General features: G+C 36.9%; 1 protein-coding gene across 4 annotated transcripts in view; it reads left to right on the top strand.

Annotated features, from left to right (window-relative positions):
• CTNNA3 (catenin alpha 3) overlaps positions 1-27,123 on the top strand; it is a 1,810,934-nt gene that overhangs the window by 89,173 nt on the left and 1,694,638 nt on the right. For all 4 annotated transcript variants that reach the window (XM_025917933.2, XM_086679821.1, XM_086679822.1 and 1 more), the window contains exon 2: positions 9,859-9,962. In XM_025917933.2, the coding sequence (XP_025773718.1) occupies positions 9,864-9,962 (99 nt within the window). In that variant the 5' untranslated portion in view covers positions 9,859-9,863. The remainder of the gene's footprint in view (positions 1-9,858; positions 9,963-27,123) is intronic.

Raw genomic sequence — 27,123 nt, 5'->3', positions numbered from 1 at the left:
GGGGGAAAAAAGAGAAGAAAAGGGAAGTGGTATTGTTGCAAAAGCTTATTGTGTCAAAATTTTCCTGCTGAAGATTAAAAAACTGTTATAGTAACATAGTGAGATGATACATTTTGAAAAACATCAACTAGTCTTCTCTTAAAAGTGGAACAACTGAATTTTTACTCTACCTCTGGGTCAACTACATCTTAGAAGATTGAGGAAACAATGAAAGGAACAAATTTGACTAACAAGGAGGAACTTAGTGATAGGGAATGCTAGAAAGTTTGGGCAGGTCTGTTTTTAACATTTGTAGAGAGCAGAGTGAAGGTGTAAATGGGGGTCTGTATATCATACTTGTATATGTAAAAGTTATAAGCAAGCTAACAAGCTGTTCTAGTAGGTTGTTTCCTCCTGTCTTTCTACCTTGAGAAATATACTTTCAAAATGACCTGGAAGACAAGATTTGGATTTAGAATTCTTGGATTCCTTGAAGTTTCTTGTTAGAATTAGGTGGTGGATGGGGAGCTCACTCCTGCTCCTGATATATGGTTGGCCCCCTTCTCTTTTGGCTTTTGGCTCTGATTTGCATTTGAGAGGCCTCAAGCACATGCAAGTGGACAATCCTGCCTGCACATACAAACTACATCAATATGCATTAGTAAAAAGCGGCCTCTCAGCCACCTTTCAAGTGTAGGGATGAACACTGAGTCATTTATTTTTGGTAGGATGGAATGCAGGAAGAGGCTGGCATACGCCCTGGAAGTAGGCATGGGCTGCTTAAACAGAGAGGTGGGGTAGTGGATACCCTAAGCATGTCAGTCAGGAAAGGTAGCTGTGGGCTCTGGGTGGCCATATTACCTTGGTCCCAGGGACTCTTCCAAAGCATGAGGATCAGGAGTGGGGCAGCTCTTGTTTTGGTCTATGGATGGTACTGGTTTGGGAAAGAGTGACTGTTTTGTTGTAGAGGTGACAATTGTAAACAAGACATTGTTAGACACAGTTACACACGTGTCCTAGATTTTAAGAGAAGCAAATTTCAGAAAGTTAGATTAATGATACGTATGATTTTAAGGGATTGTATATGAGCATAAGAGAAACTTGATGAATTAAAAATGAAGAAAGAAGATGGATGGCTAGCTGGGCCTTAGCTTTACTACTTTTTCTTACACCAGAATCTAGGATAGTGACTGATAAATTTAAGTGCTTTATAAATGATCATTTAACAATAACATCAGTGGACCCAAATCTCAGTGTTTCTGTGTAGGGAGCACAAATTTGAAAAGAACATGGATCAAAGATGGGAGGAGGGAGATATTACGATAAATAAAAGAGAATGGCTGAAACTAGGAAAAGACTGTGGGGAAGGCTGATGCACATCTCATTTGTGTTATGGTTGGAAGGAATGCTGAAGGAAACAAAAAGGGACTTCCAAAGTTATAGACTGAGAGAAAGAGAACTAAAAAGGATAAGGAAGTGATATGTTCTCTGCGTGAGTCTGGTGATGTGAGATTAACAGATGGAGTGCCTGGGTGGCTCAGTTGGTTAAGCATCTGACTTTGGCTCAGGTCATGATCTTGTGTTTCATGAGTTCGAGCCCTGCATGGGCCTCTGTGCTGACAGCTCAGAGCTGGGAGCTGCTTCAGATTGTGTCTCCCTCTCTCTCTGCTCCTCCCCCACTTGTGTTCTGTCTGTCTGTCTCTCTCATTCAAAAATAAAATAAAACATTAAAAACCTTTATAAAAAAAGATGACAGATAATACACATAAACTATGATGTCACATTGGCAAAGTAGAACAAGCAATAGCACCGGGGAATTGAATGAAGTGGAAAAAGCAGGTCTGTTAGAATTTGTATTAAAATATAAATACTCATATGCTGGTATTACATATGATATCTCTGGAACTGTTTGAGAAAATGGACCTAGCAGTTGCCTGAGAAATTAGGTGGCTGGAGGACAAGGATGGGAGAGAGACTTGTTTGTAACCATATATGTTTTTGAACCTTGTATTACTTAATAAAATTTTAATTAATAAAAAAAATTGAAACCCTAGATGATGAAAATAAAAGTTTAAATTAGTTGAGTTGGGGCACCTAGGTGGCTCAATTGGTTAAGCGTCTGACTTCAGCTCAGGTCATGATCTTGTGGTCTGTGAGTTCAAGCCCCATGCGGGCTCTGTGTTAACAGCTCAGAGCCTGGAGCCTGCTTTGGATTCTGTGTCTCCCTCTCTCTCTGCCCCTCCCCTGCTCACACTCTGTCTCTGTATCTCAAAATAATAAATAAAATTGTTTCAAATTAGTTGAATTATATATATTGTGAAAAAGTATATCCCTTAATTCTAAAATGATCTGCTAATGTGATCACAGAACTTGGGAGTCACTAAGAAATAATAGACCTGTCAGAAAGCAGTACAAAACAAAATATCCATATTTTCAAAAGAGATAAAAAGGTAGCCTTTAAAATTAGACTGGACATCTAGGCACCAAACTTTAGGAAAACTGAAGAATTAAAATGTAAATAAATGGCAGTAATTAGTAGCATTCAGCATGGATTCTCCAAGAGTGAGTAATGTCAAACTAGATTTTTAAAATTGAATTATTTTTTTCATGTTTATTAATTTTTGAGAAAGGGAGAGTGTGGGGGTGGGCAGAAGGAGAGGGAGACAGAGGATCTGGAGAGGGTTCTGCACTGTCAATAGTGAGCCTGGTGCAGGGCTTAGACTCACAAACCATGAGATCATGACCTGAGCCAAAGTCAGACACTTAACTGAGTCATCCAGTCACCCTTAAATTGAATTCTTAAATAGGAAAGTAAAGGTGTCTTTATTTTAGTAAAGCATTAAAAAAATCTTCATATATTTTGTTGACAAGATGAAAAAGTGGATTATTTCACACAGAAATGATTAATAATTGGTTGAAAAGATACTATCTACAGTGTTTTTTACTTGATTGTCATATGTGGAAAGAGATTTCTAGTGGTATCAAAATCATTTTCCATGCCTTGCTCTCACTTGTTCATTGATTTAACTGGAGACTATAGTCATATTCAATTAATGGAATAAATAGAAGGATTGTCTAATAATCAATTTTTGACTGGTGAGAGCAAAAGTCCAGATTCTGCAGGATGAAATGTTAGGAGGACAAAATAAGACTCTGCATTTAGGGGCAAATAAAAATTAATTGTCCAAATATATGATGGGGAGACTTGGGTTTGCAGTAATCCTTGTGAAAAGTAATTGAACAGTTTAGCTGAAAAGTGAGTACAAAATGAGATTAATTAGATAAGTATGATGACTCTGTTATGGAATTTAATAATCTTAAAGGAGAATAAGCTGTTACCTTACAAACTGTTACAGAGTTTATTTTTAAAAATTGAATATTTGGTGTTAGAGCCTTTTCTGTAGGAACCATATTATAGATGATTAGATTTCCAAGCTATCCCATAAGAACATGTTAATTTATGTAGAAGGATTACAGCTTTACTAAGAGGAGCCTGAGCTTCAGAATTTGGAGATAGGAGATCATGTGTTAAAGTAGGGAGAAGTATGTGGAAACTTTTCTCTTTAATGTTTATGAAGGAATGGCCACCCCAAGGCAAATTTTGTAAATGGGTCATTTTCCACTGACCTCCCTCTGCATCTCTCTGATCTAAAATTCCTCTGTTGTCGGGATATGACTGGAGTACAATGTGGTCTGTGTTACAGTAGTGACACATATGGGTATTAGATGGAGAGGAATGAGCTAGTTCATATTAATGTGTGCTTGAATATGTGCACTCCATGACCTCTGAGTTAGCTGCATTTAGAAATGAAATGCTTGTTAAACTAAATGAATTTAGAATTGATATAAGTTCCATTTCAAGCAGGGAATAAAATGGAATAAAGGGAATTGAGGCATGTGGATAAGACAGTGTGGGGAGAAGGGAAGGGTCCACATATGGGTGCATTTGCTCCACCTTAAGGACCCTCCCTGGAGACATCTATTACTGCTGTCAAGTTGTTTTCTTACCTTTGATTCTGAAAACTGGGAGTTTCATCTAGTCTTTTTGTCTACAAACCTTTACCTTTCCACTTTATAAAACAGTCTCTTTTGGAGAGAAGTAAAAAAGTGGCAGATTTCAATTCAACAGAAGGAAGAACTTTTTAAAAGTAATCACCAGAATCTAAGTATAGTGAATGTCTCAGAGTTTCTGTTCATCTAAGTTCAGTACATTGTTGAAATGAAGGATGTTGTAGGAGTTATTCTTGAATTGTTTGGGAAGTACTCTCTAACTTTTAAGATTTTATGGATTATAAAATGCAAATGTCTCAGATTATAATGCCCACCACCTGGTAGGATTTTTGTTTTGATTCACATTGTGGAATTGCTCTAAGAAGTTGGTAACAATTTGTCAGACTTTGACCTTGCTTTGACTTCATTTGCAAAGTTCTGCAGTTTTCTGCCTATTATTGCCCTGATCTCCAATCAATCAGGATTATTGAACAGGACAGATACAAAAGATCAAAAAGATTTTTATAAGAAACAGCATTTATTCAAAGAAGAATAATTATAGGTAGCTAAGGTTCTTCAAGGACTTGTTGGTTTATTATTCTATAATTTTGCATGAAAAAATGAGCTTCTCAACAACTTTCTTTAATTAATGTGTATTAAAGACATAATCACAGTTTTAGAAGATACTTTGGCTGAATTAGGTTTGTCTTTTATCTCTTTGCTGAAGCATTCTTTTAGCAGGATTATATATGATATGGATAATTTTTATTCTTAATTTTTTATTTTCCTTGCTCCAATTTCTGATGCTCAGTGTAGCTTTGAAAATCAGTTGTGAAATCTGTAGTGAAAGGATATGTGAAAGTCCACTTAGATCTTATTTGAGTTCACAACATTCCTTTACTTTTTGTCCCTGATATAAAAGAACAAAACAATGTCATTAATCTTGACTTGTTTTATATGTGGGATAGTACCTGTCACGAGAGGGGTAATAAATGAACTCTTTTGTGAGCACTCATTTGATGGAACCCTATGGTTATGGAGACTGAAGGACATATTTTATTGCCTATGTATTGGTTCTGGGCCATACAGAAAGGTCACCATAGGAATATCCTATTTGCCAATTTAGATTTGCCTCTGTTAGAGGGAATCAGAATGATAGGTGGAATGATGGGAAAAAACCAAACCCCAAACCAAAACCAAGACAAACCAAAACAAAACATTTCAGTGCTAGAAATGCATTTGAAATAAACCATTTGACAATAGTGATGGGGCCTTTATTGAAACATGATTTCTGTATTTCAGATAAATAGCTGAGTAAAGAGATTGTGTTTCTACTTTTAGAAAGGAAATAAAACCAGTGAAAAGGAGAGAGAAACACTATAGTAAAGCCCTAAATCACATAAAGGTCTATATGTGGGTTTTAGATAAAATTCTCAACATTTATAGTACAGTTGATCCTTGAACAATGCAAGGATTCAGGGCACTGACACTCCGTGTCCCTGCACAGCTGAATATCAGTGTATAACTTTTTTTTTTTTAATGAGGGTATTTAAAAAAAAAGTAATGTTTATTTATTTTTGAAGCAGAGAGAGACAGAGCATGAATGGGGGAGGGTCAGAGAGAGAGGGAGACACAGAATCGGAAGCAGGCTCCAGGCTCTGAGCTGTCAGCACAAAGCCCGATGTGGGGCTCGAACTCACAGACTGTGAGATCATGACCTGAGCCAAAGTTGGAAGCTCAATGGACTGAGTCACCCAGGTGCCCCGAATGAGGGTATTTTTTTTTTTAAATTTAAGTTTATCTATTTTGAGAGAGAGAGAGAGAGAGAGAGGGAGAGAGAGAGAGAGAGAGAGTGAGAGTACAGGAAGGGCACAGAGAGAGAGGGAGAGAAATAATCCCAAGCAGGCTCTGCACTGTCAGCGTGCAGCCCAATGTGGGGCTTGAACTCACATACCATAAGATCATGACCTGAGCTGTAACCAAAAGTCAGATGTTTAACTGACTGAGCCACCCAGGCACCCTCAGCATATAACTTTGCCCCCAAATAGCCTACTGTTGATGGGAAGTCTTACCAATAACATACACAGTCAATTAACATGTTTGTATTATATGTATATATATAGTATATTCTGTTCTTACAATAAAGTAAGCCAGAGAAAAGAAGATGTTATTAAGAAAATTGTAAGGAAGAGAAAATACTTTTATAGTGCTGTACTGAAAAAAATCCACATATAAGTGAACCTACATAGTTCAAGCCTGTTTTTCAAGGGCCAGCTGTAGTCTTTTGTAGATGAATAGTAATGTTTTATATAGCTGCTTGAAAACACGGGTAGACTAACTCTAGGGCACTCAAAACATAAGTTGTTTTCCCACTTCAAATTGCTTATAATTTCCTGATGACTAGAAAATGTTTCAGTACTATACACAAAGTGATTAGTATGTATTAGTGTTTTTAGCAGTATGGTCAATGTTGGATAATGTAATTTGTACTCAAATGCTTCTGGAATTATTAGATTTTTCATAATTGGTTACTTTGAGACTTCCAGCCTAATTGTCTTTGTTTTTAACATCAAACTTTGTTGAAGATATGTAAAAGAATTGTAAGAATTAGAAGTATATTTGATTATAAGCAGAGTTGAAATTCATTATCTTGACTATGTACAAATTTCTATGTTAAGTCACTGGGGACAACTGTTGGTATTATTTTCAAGAATACTTTAAATATCTATTTTTATAGTAATAGAATCATGGAGTGTAATCATGTAGCATAGCATCTGAAGTGCAGTAATTCTTCTAGCTTTTATAGTATTTGCTTCTATTAAAAAATTATGTTATTAATCTAAGAATTAGAGTTAATCAAGGCAAGAGTTAATGAAGATGATTTTTTAGTTACAGGATGGTTTCGTGTGTATGTGTCTCTGCATGTGTATCAGGTATACAGTGTGGAATGGCCTTGGTGAAGCACTGATCTTCTTTTTTAAATTTAAATTTTAGTTAACATACAGTGCAATATTGGTTTCAGGAGTAGAATTCAGTGATCACCACGTACATCATGTACCCAGTGTTTATCACAATACCCAAAACACCCACCCACATACATACACCCACTTACATTTACCCAACGCTCATCACAGTACCCACCCACAACACCCAATGCTCATCACAAGTGCCCTCCTTAATACCTATCACCCATTTAGCCCATCTCCTACCTACCTTCTTCCATCAAGCCTCAGTTTGTTCTCTGTTGTTAAGAGCCTCTGGTGGTTTGTTTCCCTCTCTCCTCTTTTCCCCTCCTCCTTCCCATATGTTCATCTGTTTTGTTTCTTAAATTACACATGAGTGGAATCATATGGTATTTATCTTTCTCTAACTTATTTCATTTAGCATAATACATTCTAGCTCCATCCATGTTGTTGCAAATGGCAAGATTTCATTCTTTTTGACAGCTGAGTAATATTCTATTTTATATACATATGTCTATGTATATATAATGGCATATATCATAACATATTCAAATTAACAAATTGTCCATAAAGACTATTATGCAAATCACTAAGCCCACAAATTAGTATTAAATTGTTCACAGTCAAGTATTTACTGAAGGTCCAAAGAAATAAACAGTAAGAAATGTACGTGTGTGTGTGTGTGTGTGTGTGTGTGTGTGTGTGTATACACAGTCTGAAATATATATACATACATACTACCTCTTCTTTATCCATTCATCAGTTGGTAGACATTTGGGTTCTCTCCATAGTTTGGCCATTGCTGATAAGAAGCACTGATCTTTTCACCTACATATACACATGGAGATCATGATTATCTTTGGAATAAATACAGTAACACATTTATGGATCTAGGGGAAGGATCCAGTAGAGTGGGAGAGGTTGATGAGCAAGGAGATGCTGATTTTATGGAGGTAAGCCAATGGGAGTTGTAAAGGTCTAGGAGGAGAATGGGAATAGACTATTAGGGGAAGCAGTTGGGGGGACATGGGCCCTACCCTGGGGGTTGGAGGCAAGGGTGTTGGAAAAAGAACATTCCTCTCTCCTAAAATCACTGAGATTTAAAGGACTGTTGAAACGATTGATTCTGGATGAGAAAGACACCATGAAAATGTGTACTTGTTCCTTCCTCCCTCCCCCTTTCCTTCCCTCCCTTCTTTCCTCCATCACTCCCTTCTTCCCATTTGCCTCTCTTTTTTCTCCCTTCCTCCCTCTATCCTTCTTTCCCTCCTTCCTTGCATCCTTCTTTCCTTCCTTCCCTCAGTTATCTGTACTTCCATTGTCCATTCATAGAACTCATTTGTCAATTAAAAAGAAAACAATTATCTACCTTTATATCTAAAATCATAAACTAAACTAAATGTATAGTAGTCCCCTTTTATTCATGGGGAATATGTTCCAAGACCCCCAGTGGATGCCTGAAATCCTAGATGGTACCAAACTCTGTGTATACTATGTTTTTTTTACTATATATATGTACTTGTGATGAAGTTTAGGCACAGTAAGAGATTAATAACAATAATAAAATAGAAAAATTATGACAATATAGTATAATAAAAGTTATGCGATATAGTTTATCTCTTTTCCTCAAAATATCTTATTGTGCTCAGTCTTCATCTTCTTGTGAGATGGTAAAATTAGCCTATTTGATTAGATGAAGTGAGTTAAATGACCTAGGCATTGTGATGCAGTGTTAGGCTTCTATTCATTTTCTGGTGATATGTCAGAAGGAGGATCATCTGTTTCTGGACTGGACCATGATTGACTGTGGGTAACTGAAGCCACAAAAAGTAAAACTGTAGATAAGGAGGGAGTACTATTGTACTTCCTAATTATTTTTGTTTTAGTTTCCTTGAGTGCCATAGGGAATATCTGGATATTTTCTGGGGGCAGAATCTAATATTTTCTTAGCCTGCAAATATAGGAAACTATAGAAGAAAATGGGTAAGAGCTAAGTGGGAATGTTTTTTCACTGATAGTAACACATGTTTCTGTGGACTATAATTTTTTTTTGAGACTAAGTTACATACAGGTGATACATGTTTCTTACTGTTTATTTCTGTGGACCTTCAGTAAATACTTGACTATGAATAAGTTGATACCAATTTGTAAGCTTAATGATTTAGGTAATAGTCTTTATAGCCAATTTGTTGACTTGAATATGTTATGATACATGCCATTTATGGTCTTCTGATATATATGTGTGTTCTTATGCAAAAATCTCACTGATTTCTGAGATTAATGTCAATGCCTTAAAGATGGCTTATAATTTTTTTCTTATTTTGTCTTGCCCAAGTATCAATCTCTTCTCTTTTTATGTATAACCATGCCAATTTAAATTAGTTTATTTTCTATACAGGAAAGTAAATTGCCCCCAACTTTCTTTTCCAATCAAACCCTCAAACAGTTCCCCAGATAGAGATGTGTCATATGTCTTCCAAAGTTCTATTTGCCTCCTCATCTGAGTCATCATTAGCAAGAACAAGCAAAATATGAGTGCTGGCTGCCTCAGTGCTATGATTTCACGGAAGTCAAAGCACTTGCATGCTGTAAAATATGTCTCACCAATTTGGCCATTCTTTTTTCCTTAAGATTCCTGGCCAAATGTAAACTCACCCTGGGTTATTATTTTAGTCATGAACATATACTAACATAGATTAATTCATTGGAAGATCTAATTCTAGACCACATGACCTCCAAGAACAGATGGGGAATATCTCATTTCTCTGTTGGTGAACTTGGCACCCTGGTCATCTGAGAGCTATGGCCGATATCAGGAAGAGGTGCTGAATACAGATCTCATGTACTCTATGGTTTTCATTAGTGCTTCCCCTTTAGAAAGTATTTTTCTTTATTAATAAGTGTCTTTTTTTGCTTTTGTGCACAGGCAGCATGTCAGCTGAAACACCAATCACACTGAATATTGATCCTCAGGATCTGCAGGTCCAAACATTCACTGTAGAGAAGCTACTGGAACCTCTCATAATCCAGGTATTAAGACCATGGGAATAACAATGTGTAACTGAAGAAGACCTAAAAACATGGGAAAAGTAGATCATGAACCAAGAAAAGAGTTGATTTTCATAGAATGAGTATGTCATCTCAAATTGTCCTTTAAAGTGCTGTTAAAATATAAAAAATTATATATTTAGTAATAATAAGAAATTTATGAAAGTTACCCCCTCCAGATTCTCTTTTAAAAGCAACAGCCATAAAAATATGTATATACAGCTTTCAAAGTATCTTTATATAAATACTCTTGTTTTATAGTCATGAAAACTGAGTGAGGTAGGCAGCATGTTAAAACCATCTTTATTATATAGATGAGGAAGTTGAGCCTAGAGACTTTCAATGACTTGTCCCAAGGCACATAGTGGCTCACTTGTCAAGTAGGAAATTATTTTTAAAATACCAAACTGTATGAGAAAAGCAACTATTTAAGAAATTCTGTGATAAAGTCTTTCATAAAGTCAATAATCTTTTCATAATATACATCATGATTCTCTGACTTATTATGTAAGTCCAGATTTTATTTATTGGAGTTCTTAAAGCAGAACTTGAAAAAACTTATACAATGCTATAGACTTAAATTTTTTGTCCTTAACCCAAAATTTGTGAGGGAACTTCTCTTTAGGCTTATCACACATTATACCTTCTAAGACAAATTATCTCTTTTTCTTTTTTATTCAAGTATAATTCATATACAGTATTTTATTAGTTTCAGGTATACAATATGATTCAACAATTCTATACATTTCTCAGTACTCATCATGATAAGTTTACTCCTAATTTTATTCATCTATTTTACCCATTCCCCTATGTCCCCTCTGGCAAACACCAGTTCTCTGAATTCAAGTGCCTATTTTTGTTGTTGTTGTTGTTGCTGTTGTTTTTTTTTTTCTTTATTTCTTTCTTTTTTTTTGTTCATTTGTTTCTTAAATTTCACATATACATGAAATCATGTGGTATTTTCTTTTTTTTTTCTTGACATATATCACTTAGCATTATACCCTCTAGGTCCATTCATGTTGTTGCAAAATGGCAAGATTTTATTCTTTTTTAGATGACTAATATTCCAGTGTATATATAACACATCTTTATCCATTCATCCATTGATGGACACTTGGGCTGTTTCCATAATTTGGCTATTGCAGATAATGCTGCAGTAAACATAGGAGTGCATATATATATTTTTGAATTACTGTTCTTATATTTTTTGTGTAAATACCCAGTAGTGGAATTACTATATTATATGGTGACCCTATTTTTAATTTTTTGAGGAGCCTCCAATCTGTTTTCCACAGTGGTTGCTGCAGGTTTTGTTCCCACCAACAATGCACGAGGGTCCCTTTTTCTTTATGTTCTCTCCAATACTTGTTTTATGTGTTTTTGATTTTAGCCATTCTGACAGGTGTAGGGTGATATCTCATTGCAGTATTAATTTGCATTTCCCTGATGATGAGTGATGTTGAGGATCTTTTCAAGTGTCTGTTATCTATATGTCTTCTTTGGAAAAATGTCTCTTCAGGTCCTCTACTCATTTTATAATTGGATTATTGCTTTTTTTTTTTTTGGTGTGTGTTGGGTTATAGAAGTTCTTTATATATTTTAAATGTTTATTTATTTATTTTGTGGGGGGAATCGTGTGTGTCCATGAGTGGGAGAGGGGCAGAGAGAGAGGGAGGGAGAAACTCCCAAGCAGGCTCTGTGCTGTCAGTGCAGAGCCCAGCAAAAGGATCAGTCTCACGAACCGTGGGATCATCACCTGAGCTGACAGCAAGAGTTGGACACTTAACCGACTGAACCACCCAGGCGCCGCTCTTTATGCATTTTAGATAGTAACCCTTTATTGGATATATAATTTGCAAATATCTTCTCCAGTTCACTAGGTTGCCTTTTTGTTTTGTGGACGTTTTCCTTTGCTGTGCAAAAGCCTTTTATTTTGGTATAGTCCCAACAGTTTAATTTTGCTTTTGTTTCCTTTGCCTAGGAGACATATCTAGAAAATGTTTCTACAGACAGTGTAAAAGAAATTACTACCTGTGGTGTTTTTTGTTTTTTTGTTTTGTTTTGTTTTGTTTTGTTTTTAGGAATTTTAAGGTTTTAGGCTTTACATTTAGGTCTTTCATCCATTTTGAGTTTATTTTTGTGTGTGGTGTAAGAAAGTGGTTTATTTTCATTCTTTTGTATGTAGCTGTCAAGTTTTCTCAGAACCATTGGTTGAAGAGACTGTCTTTTCCCTATTGTTGACCATGAATAAGTGTGGGTTTATTACTGGACTCTACTCTGTTCAGTTGATCTAGGTGTCTGTTTTTGTGCCAGAACCATACTGTTTTGACTACTGCAGCTTTGTAGTGTGTCTTGAAATCTGGGATTGTGATACCTTTAGTTTTGTTCTTTTTCAAGATTTCTTGGGCTTTGGGGTCTTTTGTGGTTCTATACAAATTTTAGGATTATTCTACTTCTGTGAAACATGTTGGGTTTTGATAGCCATTACATTAAGTCTGAAGATTATTTTAGGTAGTATTGGCATTTTAACAATATTGAATCATTCAGTCCATGAGCATGGAATATCTTTCCATTTGTTTGGGTCATCTTGAATTTCTTTCATCAGTGTTTTCTAATTTTTGGAGTAGAGGTCTTTCACCTCCTTGTTTAAGTTCATTCCTAAGTATTTTTTTCTTTTTTGGTGTAATTGTAAATGGGATTGTTAAATCATCCCTTTTTTAGGGCTTTGAAGCACTCAAAAGTTACTTGAGTGAGAAACTGCATTGATTTTACCTCTGATACTTTATTTATTATTTGGAGAGAGAGAGAGAGGGAGAGAGACAGAGTGAGCAGGGGAGGGGCAGAGAGAGAGAGGGAGAGAGAATCCCAAGTGGGCTCCATGCTGTCAGCGTAGAGCTGGACGCAGGGCTTGATCTCACAAACTGTGACATTATGACCTGAGTCAAAAACATGAGCCTGATGCTTAAATGCCTGAGCCACTCAGGCACCCCACCTCTGATACTTTAAAAATGTTCTGCTTTTCTTCTTTGTGGGGTAGATGGTGAGGAGGGCAGTAACTCAGAATAGACTGTGCATGATTTTACTTAGCACACCCATAGAAGATATCTGCTACTGGAAACACAAAACATATGCTTTACTGATGAAAACTTAATCATGAACGTTGGCATTCTTAACAGCACTGATACCTGGTGTGAAATTGATACTTGATGAGTATGTAGACTTCATTAAAATCCCTATTTTAGCCACCTACTGAATTCTCTCATGTTAAAAAGAAACAAAAAAGCTTATTTATTGTTTTTCTGGTAAAGTTCACTGAAAAAAGTAGAAAAGCAAAACAAAATAAAGCAAAACCAAAACCAAAAATATGAGAATAAAAATCACTCAATTATTACAACCAAGAGGTAAACAATGTTTTGCTGTATTTACTTGCAATATACTAAAATTATGGATTTTTATTATTCTTAGAGTTTTATAATATTAAAGAACATATATGTTATATATAATTTATATCATATATATGAAGAATATATGTAAACAAGGTGGAAATAATACTGTATATGTAAGGTTTTATTTCACTTTCCTATTTAAAGTGATATTTTAATAATTTCCCCATTCTTTGTAAGCATGATTTCATAAAATTGTGGTTTAATTATATTGCTGCACCATAGTTTTCTTTAAGTTTATTTATTTATTTTGAGAGAGAGTGCTAGAGCATGAGCTGAGGAGGGGAAAGAAAAAGGGAGAGAGTTCCAAGTGGGCTTTGCACTTCCGGTGCGGAGCCTGATGTGGAGCTTAAACTCATGAACTGTGAGATTGTGACCTGAGTCAAGATCAAGAGTCAGACACTCAACTGACTTAGCCACCCAGGCACCCCTGCACCATAGTTTTTTAAAGCAGCCTCACTTTCTTACACCATTCACAAAAATAAACTCAAAATGGATAAAGGACCTGAATGTGAGACTGGAAACCATCAAAACCCTAGAGGAGAAAGCAGGAAAAGACCTCTCTGACCTCAGCCACAGCAATTTCTTACTTGACACATCCCCAAAGGCAAAGGAATTAAAAGCAAAAATGAACTATTGGGACCTCATGAAGATAAAAAGCTTCTGCACTGCAAAAGAAACAATCAACAAAACTAAAAGGCAACCAATGGAATGGGAAAAGATATTTGCAAATGACATATCGGATAAAGGGCTAGTATCCAAATATCTATAAAGAGCTCACCAAACTCCACACCCGAAAAACAAATAATCCAGTGAAGAAATGGGCAGAAAACATGAATAGACACTTCTCTAAAGAAGACATCCAGATGGCCAACAGGCACATGAAAGGATGCTCAACGTCGCTCCTCATCAGGGAAATACAAATCAAAACCACACTCAGATATCACCTCACGCCAGTCAGAGTGGCCAAAATGAACAAATCAGGAGACTATAGATGCTGGAGTGGATGTGGAGAAACGGGAACCCTCTTGCACTGTTGGTGGGAATGCAAACTGGTGCAGCCACTCTGGAAAACAGTGTGGAGGTTCCTCAAAAAATTAAAAATGGATATACCCTATGACCCAGCAATAGCCTTGCTAGGGGTTTACCCAAGAGATACAGGAGTACTGATGCATAGGGGCACTTGTACCCCAATGTTTATAGCAGCACTTTCAACAATAGCCAAATTATGGAAAGAGCCTAAATGTCCATCAACTGATGAATGGATAAAGAAATTGTGGTTTATATACACAATGGAGTACTACGTGGCAATGAGAAAGAATGAAATATGGCCCTTTAGCAACGTGGATGGAACTGGAGAGTGTTATGCTAAGTGAAGTAAGTCATACAGAGAAAGACAGATACCATATGTTTTCACTCTTATGTGGATACTGAGAAGCTTAACTGGAGACCATGAGAGAAGGGAAGGAAAAAAAAAGATAGGGAGGGAGCCAAATCATAAGAGACTCTTAAAAACTGAGAACAAACTGAGGGTTGATGGGGGGTGGGAGGGAGGGGAAAGTGGGTGATGGTCATTGAGGAGGGCACCTGTTGGAATGAGCACTGGGTATTGTATGGGAACCAATTTGACAATAAATTTCATAAAAAAAAATAAAGCAGCCTCCCATTTTGGGACATTCAGGTTGTTTTTGCTTTTTTACTGTTATGAATAATGTTGTGTTGAACATCTTTGTATATAAATTTTTGTCATCAGTTCAAATTGTCTCCCTAGGATTAGTTACTAAATGTAAAAGTAAGTGAGCAAGTAATGAGAATTGTTATGGTTTTTGAAAGTTATAAAATGAGTTCTCACAAGTCATTTAAGATTTTGTTCCTCTGCAATTACTAGATGTGAGTAGGGTAATGGCCTTCATTTAGTGATAAAGGCTAGTGCAGTAATGCAACCACATAACCTTTATTTGTCCTGTAAGAGTAGAACATTAGAGTTGGTCACTTAAGACTTGCTAGTCACAAAGGCTGCTGACATATTGTTTATGAATAGAGAAAGTATCATTATGAAGAAACTACTTTTTATGTTCTAACTGAAACCAATAAATAGTTTGGTTTAGTCAAGTACATTGATAAGGCAGTCAATAGGGAATATTTTAAATAAATTCACATTGAAGAGTATGCTGTTCACAGTTTATGTGTATTTCCTGGCATGTTTAAAAACTATTATAATAATCTATAAACACTTGATGAGTCCATGTAGAAAATTAAAAGGGTAAAATGACCTGTAATAATTTTATTTGATTGGAAAGAAATTTAACTCTTTTAAAAAGTGTGGTCATGTTATTACTTCACAGGGGTTTAAATATGGTGCTTGGATTCATACTTCTTCATGATCTACAAGTAAATGTGTCAGGGAAAGAATAATTAGTATTTATTATATGCTAGATAGTTCTCAGTTATATGTAAGTGTAGTTGCTAATTTTATGGTCCTTAAGATTGTTGTGAATGTTTTTGAACATGTTTCTTGATTTCTTAAAGGCAGTTGGTATACTAGTTCACCAATATCCCAGTTAGAAAAAAGTTTCTAGATCTTAGCAAGATTCAAATCAAATTAAAGTATTAATAATTTATAGAATATTTACTATGTTTAGAAATTATCCCATAAAGGAGAATTCTAGTGCAGCAAATGATTTGGACATACTCTTGATTTTCATTTTAATGGGATTATTCTTATCAAAAACCAGCGCATGTCTAACTCAAAGAATTATTAATATAACTGACCTTTTGTTGATGTACAGAGTTCTTGTATCTGTCACTTTGATCATGTATTACCTATCAATACAAGTAAAAATTTTCCTTAAATTGTATTTTAGGTGCATTTTTCTAGAATAGCATCATACTGAATATCTCATTGCATTTTTTTCTATTTTTTCTATTTTATTTTATTATTTTATTTATTTTTATTATTTTATATTTCTAAAATTTACATCCAAGTTAGCATATAGTGCAATAATGATTTCAGGACTAGATTCCAGTGATTCATCCACTACATATAATACCAGTGCTCATCCCAACAAGTGTCTTCCTTAATGCCCCTTGCCCATTTAGCCCATCCACCCCCCAAAACCCCTCTGGCAACCCTGTTTGTTCTCTGTATTTAAGAGTCTCTTATGTTTTGTCCCCCTCCCTGTTTTTATATTATTTTTGCTTCCCTTCACCTTATCTTCATCTGGTTTGTATCTTAAATTCCACATATGAGTGAAGTCATATGGTATTTGTCTTTCTCTAATTTTGCTTAGCATAAACACTGTAGTTCCATCTATGTTGTTGCAAATGACGATTTCATTATTTTTGATTGCTGATAAATGGATGTAGATATTTATATCAATATAGATATATCTATATATAAATGTCTATAGATATCTATATTTATCTATATTTATCTATAATATATATATATTTATATATATCACATCTTCTTTATCCATTCATCTGTTGATGGATATTTGGGCTCTTTCCCTACTTTGGCTATTGATAGTGCTGCTATAACCACTGGGGTGCATTGTGCCCCTTCAAAACAGCACACCTGGCATCCTTTGGATAAATACCTAGTAGTGCAATTGCTGGGTGATAGGGTAGTTCTATTTTTAATTTTTTGAGGAACCTCCGTACTGTTTTCCAGAGTGGCTGCACCAGTTTGCATTCCCACCAGCAGTGAAAAAGGGTTCTTCTTTCTCCGCATCCTTGCCAACATCTGTCGTTGCCTGAGTTGTTAATTTTAGCCATTTTAACAGGTGTGAGGTGATATCTCATTGTGGTTTTTATTTGTATTTCCCTGATGATGAGTGATGTTGAGCATTTTTTTCATGTGTCTGTTAGCCATCTAGATGTCTTCTTTGGAGAAATGTCTATTCATGTCTTTTGCCCATTTCTTCATTGCATTATTTGTTTTTTGGGTGTTGAGTTTGATAAGTTCCTTATAGATTTTGGATACTAGCCCTTTGTCTGATATACCATTTGAAAATATCTTCTTTCATTCCATTGATTGCCTTTTAGTTTTGCTGATTATTTCTCTCGTTGTCCAGAAGCTTTTTATCTTGATGAGGCCCCAGTAGTTTGTTTTTGCCTTTATTTCCCTTGCTTCCGGAGACACGTTAAGTAAGAAGTTGCTGTGGCTAAGGTCAGAGAGGTTTTGCCTGCTTTCTCCATGAGGGTTTTGATGGCTTCCTGCCTTACATTTAGGTCTTTAATCCATCTGAATTTATTTTTGTGTATGGAGTTTATTTTTGTGTATGGTGTAACAAAGTGGTCCAGGTTCATTTTTCTGCATGTTGCTGTCCAGTTTTCCCATTTGCTGAAGAGACTGTCTTTATTCCATTTGATACTCTTTCCTGCTTTGTCAAAGATTAGATGGCCATATGTTTGTGGGTCCATTTCTGGGTTCTCTATTCTGTTCCATTGATCTAAGTGTCTGTTTTTGTGTCAGTACCATACTGTCTTGATGATTACAGCTTTGTAATACATCTTGAAGTCTGGAATTGTGATGCCTCCAACTTTCGTTTTCTTTTTCAGAATTGCTTTGGCTATTTGGGATCTTTTCTGGTTCCGTACAGATTTTTGGATTGTTTGTTCCAGTTCTGTGAAGAATGTTGGTGTTATTTTGATAGGGATTGCATTGAATATGTAGATTGCCTTGGGTAGTATTGACTTTTTTTTCAACGAGTATTTAATTTGAAATACTTACTTGGTTTAAGTATGTAATATTGTCTCTGGTTATACTGGAAAACATTCCAAAAGAAGTTCATGATCTTTAAGCTCATAGTGCCACCAGATAAAGTTATCAATGTAGTAACCCCATTAAAAAATCCTCACTTTTACTCATTATTTATCTTAATGTTATATTCCTTTGCTTTCAAGGTTTCACAGAAATTACTTGCCAGCTCTGTATATAACTCAAAGTCAAAATCACATTTTAATTTTTGGAGTAACTGGCCATAGATACTATTATGTCACTCTGGCTTCTATTCATTTATTCATAAATCTTTATTCTGCTCTTTTTATAGTTATCAGAGTGTTCCCCACCAAACTTGATTTATCTTTAATCTACTTTTTTTTCTCTTGGGTACAGGTAAATTACTAGGTCATTTTACAGGGATGTTCTGTCTGGGATATATTTCAATCAGTTGCTTTCATTTTTTCTGTGTTATAACTTAAACAGTTGCATCCCTCTGTAATAAATTCCTCAAATGTATCAGAAATAATTTTTTTCTCAGGAATTACATTTTTATGATTGCAACTGTAGGCATCTGCACTTTATCACTTTCAAGATCCAAATTAGGCAGTGCTGTGCAGAAAGTCTATTTATGCACAATTGTGATTAAAAGAATTTACATCTGTATGTCGTATACTCTTTGAAGGAGATAAAAGTTGCTAGATCATGCTACAGTCATTACATAATGGAACTGTCTATAATCTTATTTGCCACAAAATATAATTTGCTATGTGTCAGATTCATGTTGAAAGTGAACTTAAAGAACTGACTTACTCAAAATCTTTTAAGATAAAAACATTTGCAAACTTCGTATAACGTGTTATCTTGTACAAAGTTTTTTTTGGGTAAAGGTTCAAGTATATCTTATGATGTGTATATATCCTATGTTTTCAAGAGGTAAATACAGAGTTAAATCAATAGTAATAAACATTATTTCTCTGGCTCTATTCCTAACTCTTGTAGGACCTTCTCTTGGCCTTTCCTTGGCTTCTACTTGCATAGTGTCTCCATCTATTTCTGGAAGTCCCTTGGGGATGGTTTCATATACTCAATAATATTCAATAGGTCTAATTTAAGAATATCTGCCAACTCTTATTGGTCAGCATAAGCTAGATTTTGCTATGATAAGCCAAATCCCATATTTCTGAGGCTTAATAAAAGTTCATTTTGTGCTTATGCTACACGTCCATTGTAAGTTAGCAGGATGTCTCTACTTAGTACCAGCACCCAGAGACCCGGCTTCATATCTGTATTTACTTCCAGTATTGTAACAGGGAAAGAGAACATGATGAATCATGCAAAGTCTCCTAAAATGTCCACCCGGGTGTGATATATGTCAGTTTCACTCATATTGCTTTTGTCAAAGCAAGTAATGTGGTCATTGTGGATACTGGATGTGTGATCCTATCCTGTGCTCAGGAGAATGGGAATATTGTGAAAATCTCCAGTAACTATTATCTTCCAAATTGCATTCTTCTTAGAGGTTCCTTTTTTGGTGGGCAGCTGATTTATTGACAGTTATTTGTTGGCAAGAAGCCTATGAGGCAATCTGGCATACGAGCTTTGCCTTTGGGAGAAGATGGTGAATAGGTTCTATCACCATCCTCTTTTTGGGGAATTGACTACATACTGAGAGTTAAGCAGTTAGTATCTGGGGTTAAACAGTTTCATCATGTACAAAACTAAAGAAAGGAGTAGAGACAGGGAGGAGAGTTCTAGTGGAGCAGTTTTCAAATTCAGATCCACAAACTCCTGCTATTGAGGGACAGTGAAAATACCTATTTACCATTGTTTTAATGTATTCTTCCAGTTTCTAAACCACATTCTAGTCTCAGAATTATACTCTAGCCTCTGTGGGGCCTGTTTCCAGTTCCCTTGAGCATTGGGCATATAGGCCAGATACTTTTCTTCCTTATGTGATCTGATTCCCTGGCTTCCTACCTCCTCATCTGAAAGTTCTGAAAAGTTCAAAAGAAGTGTCTGCAAGTTCAAAAGAAGTTCCATTAGTAGCAGCAATCCAGGGTTCCCATAATTTTCCTCGTTACCTGTGTTAGGATGGACATTTTCCTGCAAAGTCTCTCCTTTGTTTCTCTTCTCATCTCTAAAATTTGGAGTCTCTGAGGTATGAGTCACTTTTGCTTCCAAAACTGTCTGCTGTGTTTTCCCATTTCGTTTAGCTTTGTCTTGATGATTCGCTGTCAATGATGCCCATTGTGAATCTGGGAATGACGTGCCAAGGTAGCCATGTCCCAATTCTTCCAAAGCTGCCAGTTCTCAAGGTGGCAGAATGGCACTGGGCTCCTACAGGAGACGGGAGAATGCCTCCCTTCCCAAGTATGCTGTCACATGGGCCCCAGTGAAGCAATTTTTGTGACCTAAAGCCACACAAAATTCGTTATGAAAAAACTCCTTTCAGCTTCTTTTCCAATCTCTCCCCTCTCCTTGTTAGTGTAAATCCCAATCCAAGTGCCTGGATGGTGAATTCTTACTCCCCCAAGTACCATGTTTTTCTTTCTTTCCTGGCTTCTATGCAGAACCCCTCTGTCACACCCTACTATCAACAGAATTTCTTTCTCCTCTCCTTCAGCCAAGAGAAAGAAAAGAAAAAAAAAGCAAGTAGATGTTTAGATATCCAAAGGGTTCTTTTCTTACTATTCTGTAGACAGATCTGATTGATTTCTTTGTAGCTGGGAGAAGACATGCTTTGGCTTCTTAGCCTCCTAGAATGTAGTTTCCTTTGATTCTTTCAGAAAAGAATTCAAGTTCCATTTGTTTGTGGTGGTTTTCTGTCATTTCAGTACGTCATTTTGAATGAGTGTGATGCTGTTTGCTTAGGTTTCCTTGGTTTTATCACCAAGCTTCTTTTTGGTAGCTTTGCTGATTATTCTATCAATAGAATTTATGTCAGAATTAATCTTGAAGATTCCAAGGAAATCTTAAAGACAGGTCTGCATGCATATAGTGTTCTTGTAGATTACTTTATATGCAAATATTGGGGTTTTGACTCTAACTTCAACAAGTTACCTTAGAAGTTCATTAATGAATGTCTTTTAAACACTTACAGGTTCAAGGCTTAGTAAGTATAAAGATGTTGTCTCTGTGGTATTTCTATAGTTGAGAAAAAGAAAGCCACTCTTTATTTTTATTTTTTTCAATATATGAAGTTTATTGTCAAATTGGTTTCCAGACAACACCCAGTGCTCATCCCAAAAGGTGCCCTCCTCAATACCCATCACCCACTCTCCTCTCCCTCCCACCCCCCATCAACCCTCAGTTTGTTCTCAGTTTTTAAGAGTCTCTTATGCTTTGGCTCTCTTCCACTCTAACCTCTTTTTTTTTTTTTCCTTCCCCTCCCCCATGGGTTTCTGTTAAGTTTCTCAAGATCCACATAAGAGTGAAACCATATGGTATCTGTCTTTCTCTGTATGGCTTATTTCACTTAGCATAACACTCTCCAGTTCCATCCATGTTGCTACAAAGGGCCATATTTCATTCTTTCTCATTGCCACGTAGTACTCCATTGTGTATATAAACCACAATTTCTTTTTTTTTTTTTTTTTTCAACGTTTATTTATTTTTGGGACAGAGAGAGACAGAGCATGAATGGGGGAGGGGCAGAGAGAGAGGGAGACACAGAATCGGAAACAGGCTCCAGGCTCTGAGCCATCAGCCCAGAGCCCGACGCGGGGCTCGAACTCACGGACCGCGAGATCGTGACCTGGCTGAAGTCGGACGCTTAACCGACTGCGCCACCCAGGCGCCCCTAAACCACAATTTCTTTATCCATTCATCAGTTGATGGACATTTAGGCTCTTTCCATAATTTGGCTATTGTTGAGAGTGCTGCTATAAACATTGGGGTACAAGTGCCCCTATGCATCAGTACTCCTGTATCCCTTGGGTAAATTCCTAGCAGTGCTATTGCTAGGTCATAGGGTAGATCTATTTTTAATTTTCTGAGGAACCTCCACACTGTTTTCCAGAGTAGGAAGCCACTTTTTAAATTAAAATAAGGATGGGGCACCTGGGTGGCTCAGTCAGTTAAGTGTCTGACTTTGGCTTGAGTCAGCCCCACATCAGGCTGTGGGTTTGAGCCCTGCATTGGGCTTTGTGCTGACAGCTCAGAGCTTGGAGTCTGCTTTGGATTCTGTGTCTCCCTCTCTTTCTGCACCTCCCCAACTCACTCTCTGTCTCTTTCTCTAAAATAAATAAACGTTAAAAAATTTTAAATTAAAATAAGGATAAGAAAAACTAATAGCTAATTGATTAAAATAGCATGAGGAATTGTGCATGGCTGAATATATAAGGATTGCTCCCACCACCAGAATTTGGTAGCTCTGAGATTAGCTGTGAGCAGATGTCAGTCTCAGCATATTTTCACCTCTACTCACTTGCTTCCTAGACCTTTTATTCTGTCAGGCTCTGATTTTCTTTCCACTCAGTCTAGTGTTGCTGCCATGTTGTTCTTGTTTCTCTGACCACCCAAGTCCATTCCACTTCTGTTGTTACTTTATCTTTTAATCACAGCTCTTTTCCTCTGCACATTCAGACTGATATCACAGGTATCCACTTCTAACTTAGTTGTGGAATAAGGTCTTTTTCTTATAAATGGGTTCCATAGGCAGCCAGGTGATATAGACTGATAAGCCCACATCCATCTGCCTTTTTAGTGGAAAATGCTAGATTGATGGGAGAAATTCTGGTTCAGCTGGTTGAAGGGATAGGAGTCCATATCTCCCCAGATGTCATCATTTTCACCGCTTTAAGTGTGATTCTACCCTTCACAGACATTCCTGGATTATTTCAGAACACCCAGCATCTATAGCTTGACAACTCTATGCAAACTTTTTCTGTACAGGTCCAGAGAGTGAATAGTTCAGCTTTGACAGTCATAGGGTCTCTATTGCAATTACTTTGCCATTGTAATTCGAAAGCAGCCATAGACAATACGTAAACAAATGGATGTTTATAATAAAATATGGCTGTGTTCCAATAAAACTTTATTTACAAAATAGGCAAGTGACTAGATTTTGCCCTGGATGCCTAATTTGCACGCCCCTGCTCTACACTGACAATTTTCTCATGGAGATAATCTATATTTACTGATTAAAGAAGGGTAAGAAATGGGCAGTATCCCATACACAGTTGGGAGTTCCTGTGACATAAATTATGATGGAGTGATTTGTGGCCAAGCTCTGTGAGAGATACAAGAGCCTCACTTGGGAGAAGAGTGCTAACTAGGCAGTTGAGAAAATTCCCATTTGTATTGACATCCTGTTAGTCCAGTGGTTTTCAATCCTGGCTGCACATTAAAATTATCTGGGGAGCTTTAAAAAATCCTGATATCCAGGCCACACAGGAAACCAATGAAATCAGAATCTTTGGGAGTAGGACCAAGAAGTAATTTTAAAAGCTTCCAGGTAATTACAATGTGAGAAATGCTATGCTGGCCTTTATATCAGCCAGTAGTGAACCTGATTCTGCCTCTTGGCCCAAGGCTTGCTCTAGTATAGGGCTCATTCCCTGTCTTTTAAATGGATTTCGGTGGTGCTCATCTGGGATAAATTTATAAGGAATTCCTGAGGGTAACCTCCTTATCAACTCTCTGTAATGTGCTCAGTTAGCTCTCCTAGGTCCCAGTAGGACTGTTAGCAGCGGCTCTAGGAAAACTACTGTTATTGAGAGGTCTTGGATCCATGTTCTGTAGCTCTCCCTTACTCAGCAGTCCACTACTAGATAGCATTATGGATCCATGTATGGATTAGGTTATGGTGGACTCTAAGTTTTTTGACTACCCATGGCATCTTGCTTTTGGTGGACCCCATTTGGGGTGGAATTGCTGTGAGGAAAGAGATTCATAATGCACAAGTCTGAAATTGTGGTGTGGTGTCCTATCACATGTACGTTTATAATCATCTGCACCAGGGCTTTTCAACTTTCAGCTATATGAAGGCGTTGTGTAAGGAACTTACAAACATCCTGCTACCCAGGCCACAGCTAAGGCCGATTAAATCAGAATCTTGAGTAGGACCCTGTTAACAGTATTTTTAAAAAGCTTCCCTTGGGGCGCTTGGGTTGCTCAGTCGGTTAAGCGTCTGACTCCTGCTCAGGTCATGATCTCATGGTTTGGGTTTGAGCCCCACGTAGGGCTCTGTGCTAAGAGCTCAGAGCCTAGAGCCTGCTTTGGATTCTGTGTCTCCCTCTCTCTCTGCCCCTTCCCCCATGCGTGCTCTGTCTCTCTCTCTCTCTCTCTCAAAAATAAACATTAAAAAAAAGTGTTTTTATAAAGCCTCCCAGGTGATTGTATTATACAGCCACTGGAGTAAGACCTTGCTGCCTCCGAAGTGTTGTCCATGGACTTATAGCATCATGCTCACTTAGGAACTCCTGAAAAATGAAGTCCCTTATGCCCTACCCTGGACCCCCTGAATCAGAATCTATGGTGTAATAAGATCCCAGTTGATTTGTATCACATTCAAGTTTGAGAAGGTGGTGGTGGAGACTGTAAATTTTAACTTTTAAATTGCAACATTGTGTAGGCAGAGTTGGAAACCACTACCTTACATCCTTATGCTGGGGCATCCTTATATACATCCTTATATACATCCTTATGCTGGGGCAGAGTGGTGAGGTCACCAGGAATTTCTGAACTCTGATTGTTGTTCTGTTCTGAAGGGGTTGCCCAGGGGTGATTGTCCTGTTGTGAGAGACCTGCACATTTTTTTTTTTTTTTTTTTTTGGAGGAGGATCTGCCCCTCCCACACCCTGACTAAGCCTGTGGTCAGTCTATGTCAAGGGATTCTATGATACCCAGAAATGGCTTTGGGGCACTAGAAACCATGACCTGAGAAACGAGATTTTCAAGAGCTAGGGATTCTCTTTAGGATGTTTGGAACCAGGACACAGTTTTTTATAATCTAGAAATAATTTTTACCTTTGGAAAAGTTATTTAACCTTGATATAGCTGGAAATTTGGATATATATAGTATGTACAGTACAATGCTGTATAAACTAAGGCTTAACAAATGTGGTTTGTAATTTTTCAGATGACTTTTTTCTTTTAACATTTTTTAAAGTTTATTTATTTATAATCTCTATACCCAATGTGGGGTTTAAACTCACGACCCTGAAATCAAAGAGTCCCATACTCCTCTGACTAAGCCAGCCAGATGCCCCTGCGTTTTTTCTTTTAGGAAACAGTTTGCATTCTCAACCCATGATAAAGCAAGATACTGTCGTTTAGACACATTTTCCAACATTCTCCACCTGTATTTTTAACATTTCTGAAATTATGATATATCTTATAACGAATATGAGCATTTAATGTAGTTTTCCTTTTTGATGATTTTAGGGCACAGTCCCTTTTGGTAAGTACTCAATTTCTTTAGATATAGTGATCAGAAATAGGTGGTTGGATGGGAGTGTTGCTTATGTGATCCTATGGGAGTGGGAGATGGACCTTTGTACATGTAGTGGCTATTGCTGCAGAATGGCTGGTCTGGGATGCTTTCTGGACTGGTGACCAGTCCCACTGGTGACCAGACACCCAGTGGTGACTGGGTGTCTCTGTATTTCCTGTATAGTCCATAGCTGATAGAATTTGTGGCCTGTTCTTTTTCATCTTGGTTAGAGTCCATAGTTCTCTCAGGATGCTTGGCCCCTGATAGTGCTTCAGACCCTTAAATCCCAGATACATCCTCTGTCAAGTGTTTGGCATTATCTGTCTACTTCTCAGCCTATGCTGTAGGATCACCTTGTTTCTCACCATGGTGGGCTCAGGGCAGGCCCACCAGTCTTTAACACAGCCACATTTTGATGTCCTTTATGGTATCTAGGATGGTGTGGGTCTTATCCATGTCTCACGGCAATCAGGACTGACTTTAGGAAAGCTAAGCTTCCCTTCCTCCTACTTATAATAACACTGTGATGCCAAGATGTCACTGTGGCAACTCCAAAGTTTGTGCAGAGCAGCTTATGAAGCTTTTTTCTTCCAGAGTTCCAAAGATAAATGGAACCAAGGCTCTCTGTTTTCAGTATTTCCCCTCAATCATGCTAATGCAGCTCCCCAGTCTGAGTGAACCTCAGACAGGGGAAATAAAGGACATGTATCTTACCCGTCTTTCTTATCTGTCAGCCTCTTCTTCCACTAGTCTCTTGGGGTAGGTGAGGGGAGCTTCCCTACTTTTTTTCTTTATCTGACCAGATCTGCTTCGTAAAACTCTATGATCTAGTCTATCAGATCTAGCCTTTGCTAAAGAGGAGCCAAAATAATGTAGAAAATTATTTTCTTTTTCATTAGTGCCTTCCACAACTATTTTTTTCTTAAAATCTCAAGAGAATCAGCTTTGAACTCAAACCTGATTAATGGTATTTTTGTTCATATATATATATATATATGTGTGTATGTATATATATGTAAATATATATGTATATACACACACATATATGTGTATATATATGTTATATACATATATATGTTATATACGTATACATACATATATATGTGTATATATATAAATTTTTTAAATTTAAATTTTGGTTAGTTTATATACAGTGCTATATTGGCTTCAGTGGTAGAACTCAGTGATTCATCACTTACATACAAGATCCAATGCTCATCACAAGTGCCCTTCTTAATGCCCATCACCCATCTAACCCATTTCCCATCACCTCTCTTCATCAACCCTTAGTTTGTTCTCTGTCATTAAGAGTCTCTTATGGTTTATCTCCCTCTTTCTCTTTCCCCCTGCTTACCATATATTCATCTGTTTTGTTTTTTAAATTTCACCTATGAGTGATATTGTATGGTATTTTTCTTTCTCTGATTGATTTATTTTGCTTAGCCTAATAAATTCTAGCTCCATTCACGTTGTTTGGCAGGATTTCATTCTTTTTGATGGCTGAGTAATATTCCATTATATATGTACACGTATATGTAT

The sequence above is a fragment of the Puma concolor genome, chromosome D2, assembly GCF_028749965.1.
Source record: "Puma concolor isolate L17-30 chromosome D2, mPumCon1.1.hap2, whole genome shotgun sequence".
Taxonomy (NCBI): domain Eukaryota; kingdom Metazoa; phylum Chordata; class Mammalia; order Carnivora; family Felidae; genus Puma; species Puma concolor.
The sequence above is the reverse complement of the archived record's forward strand: the minus strand, read 5'-3'. Positions and strand labels throughout refer to the sequence as shown.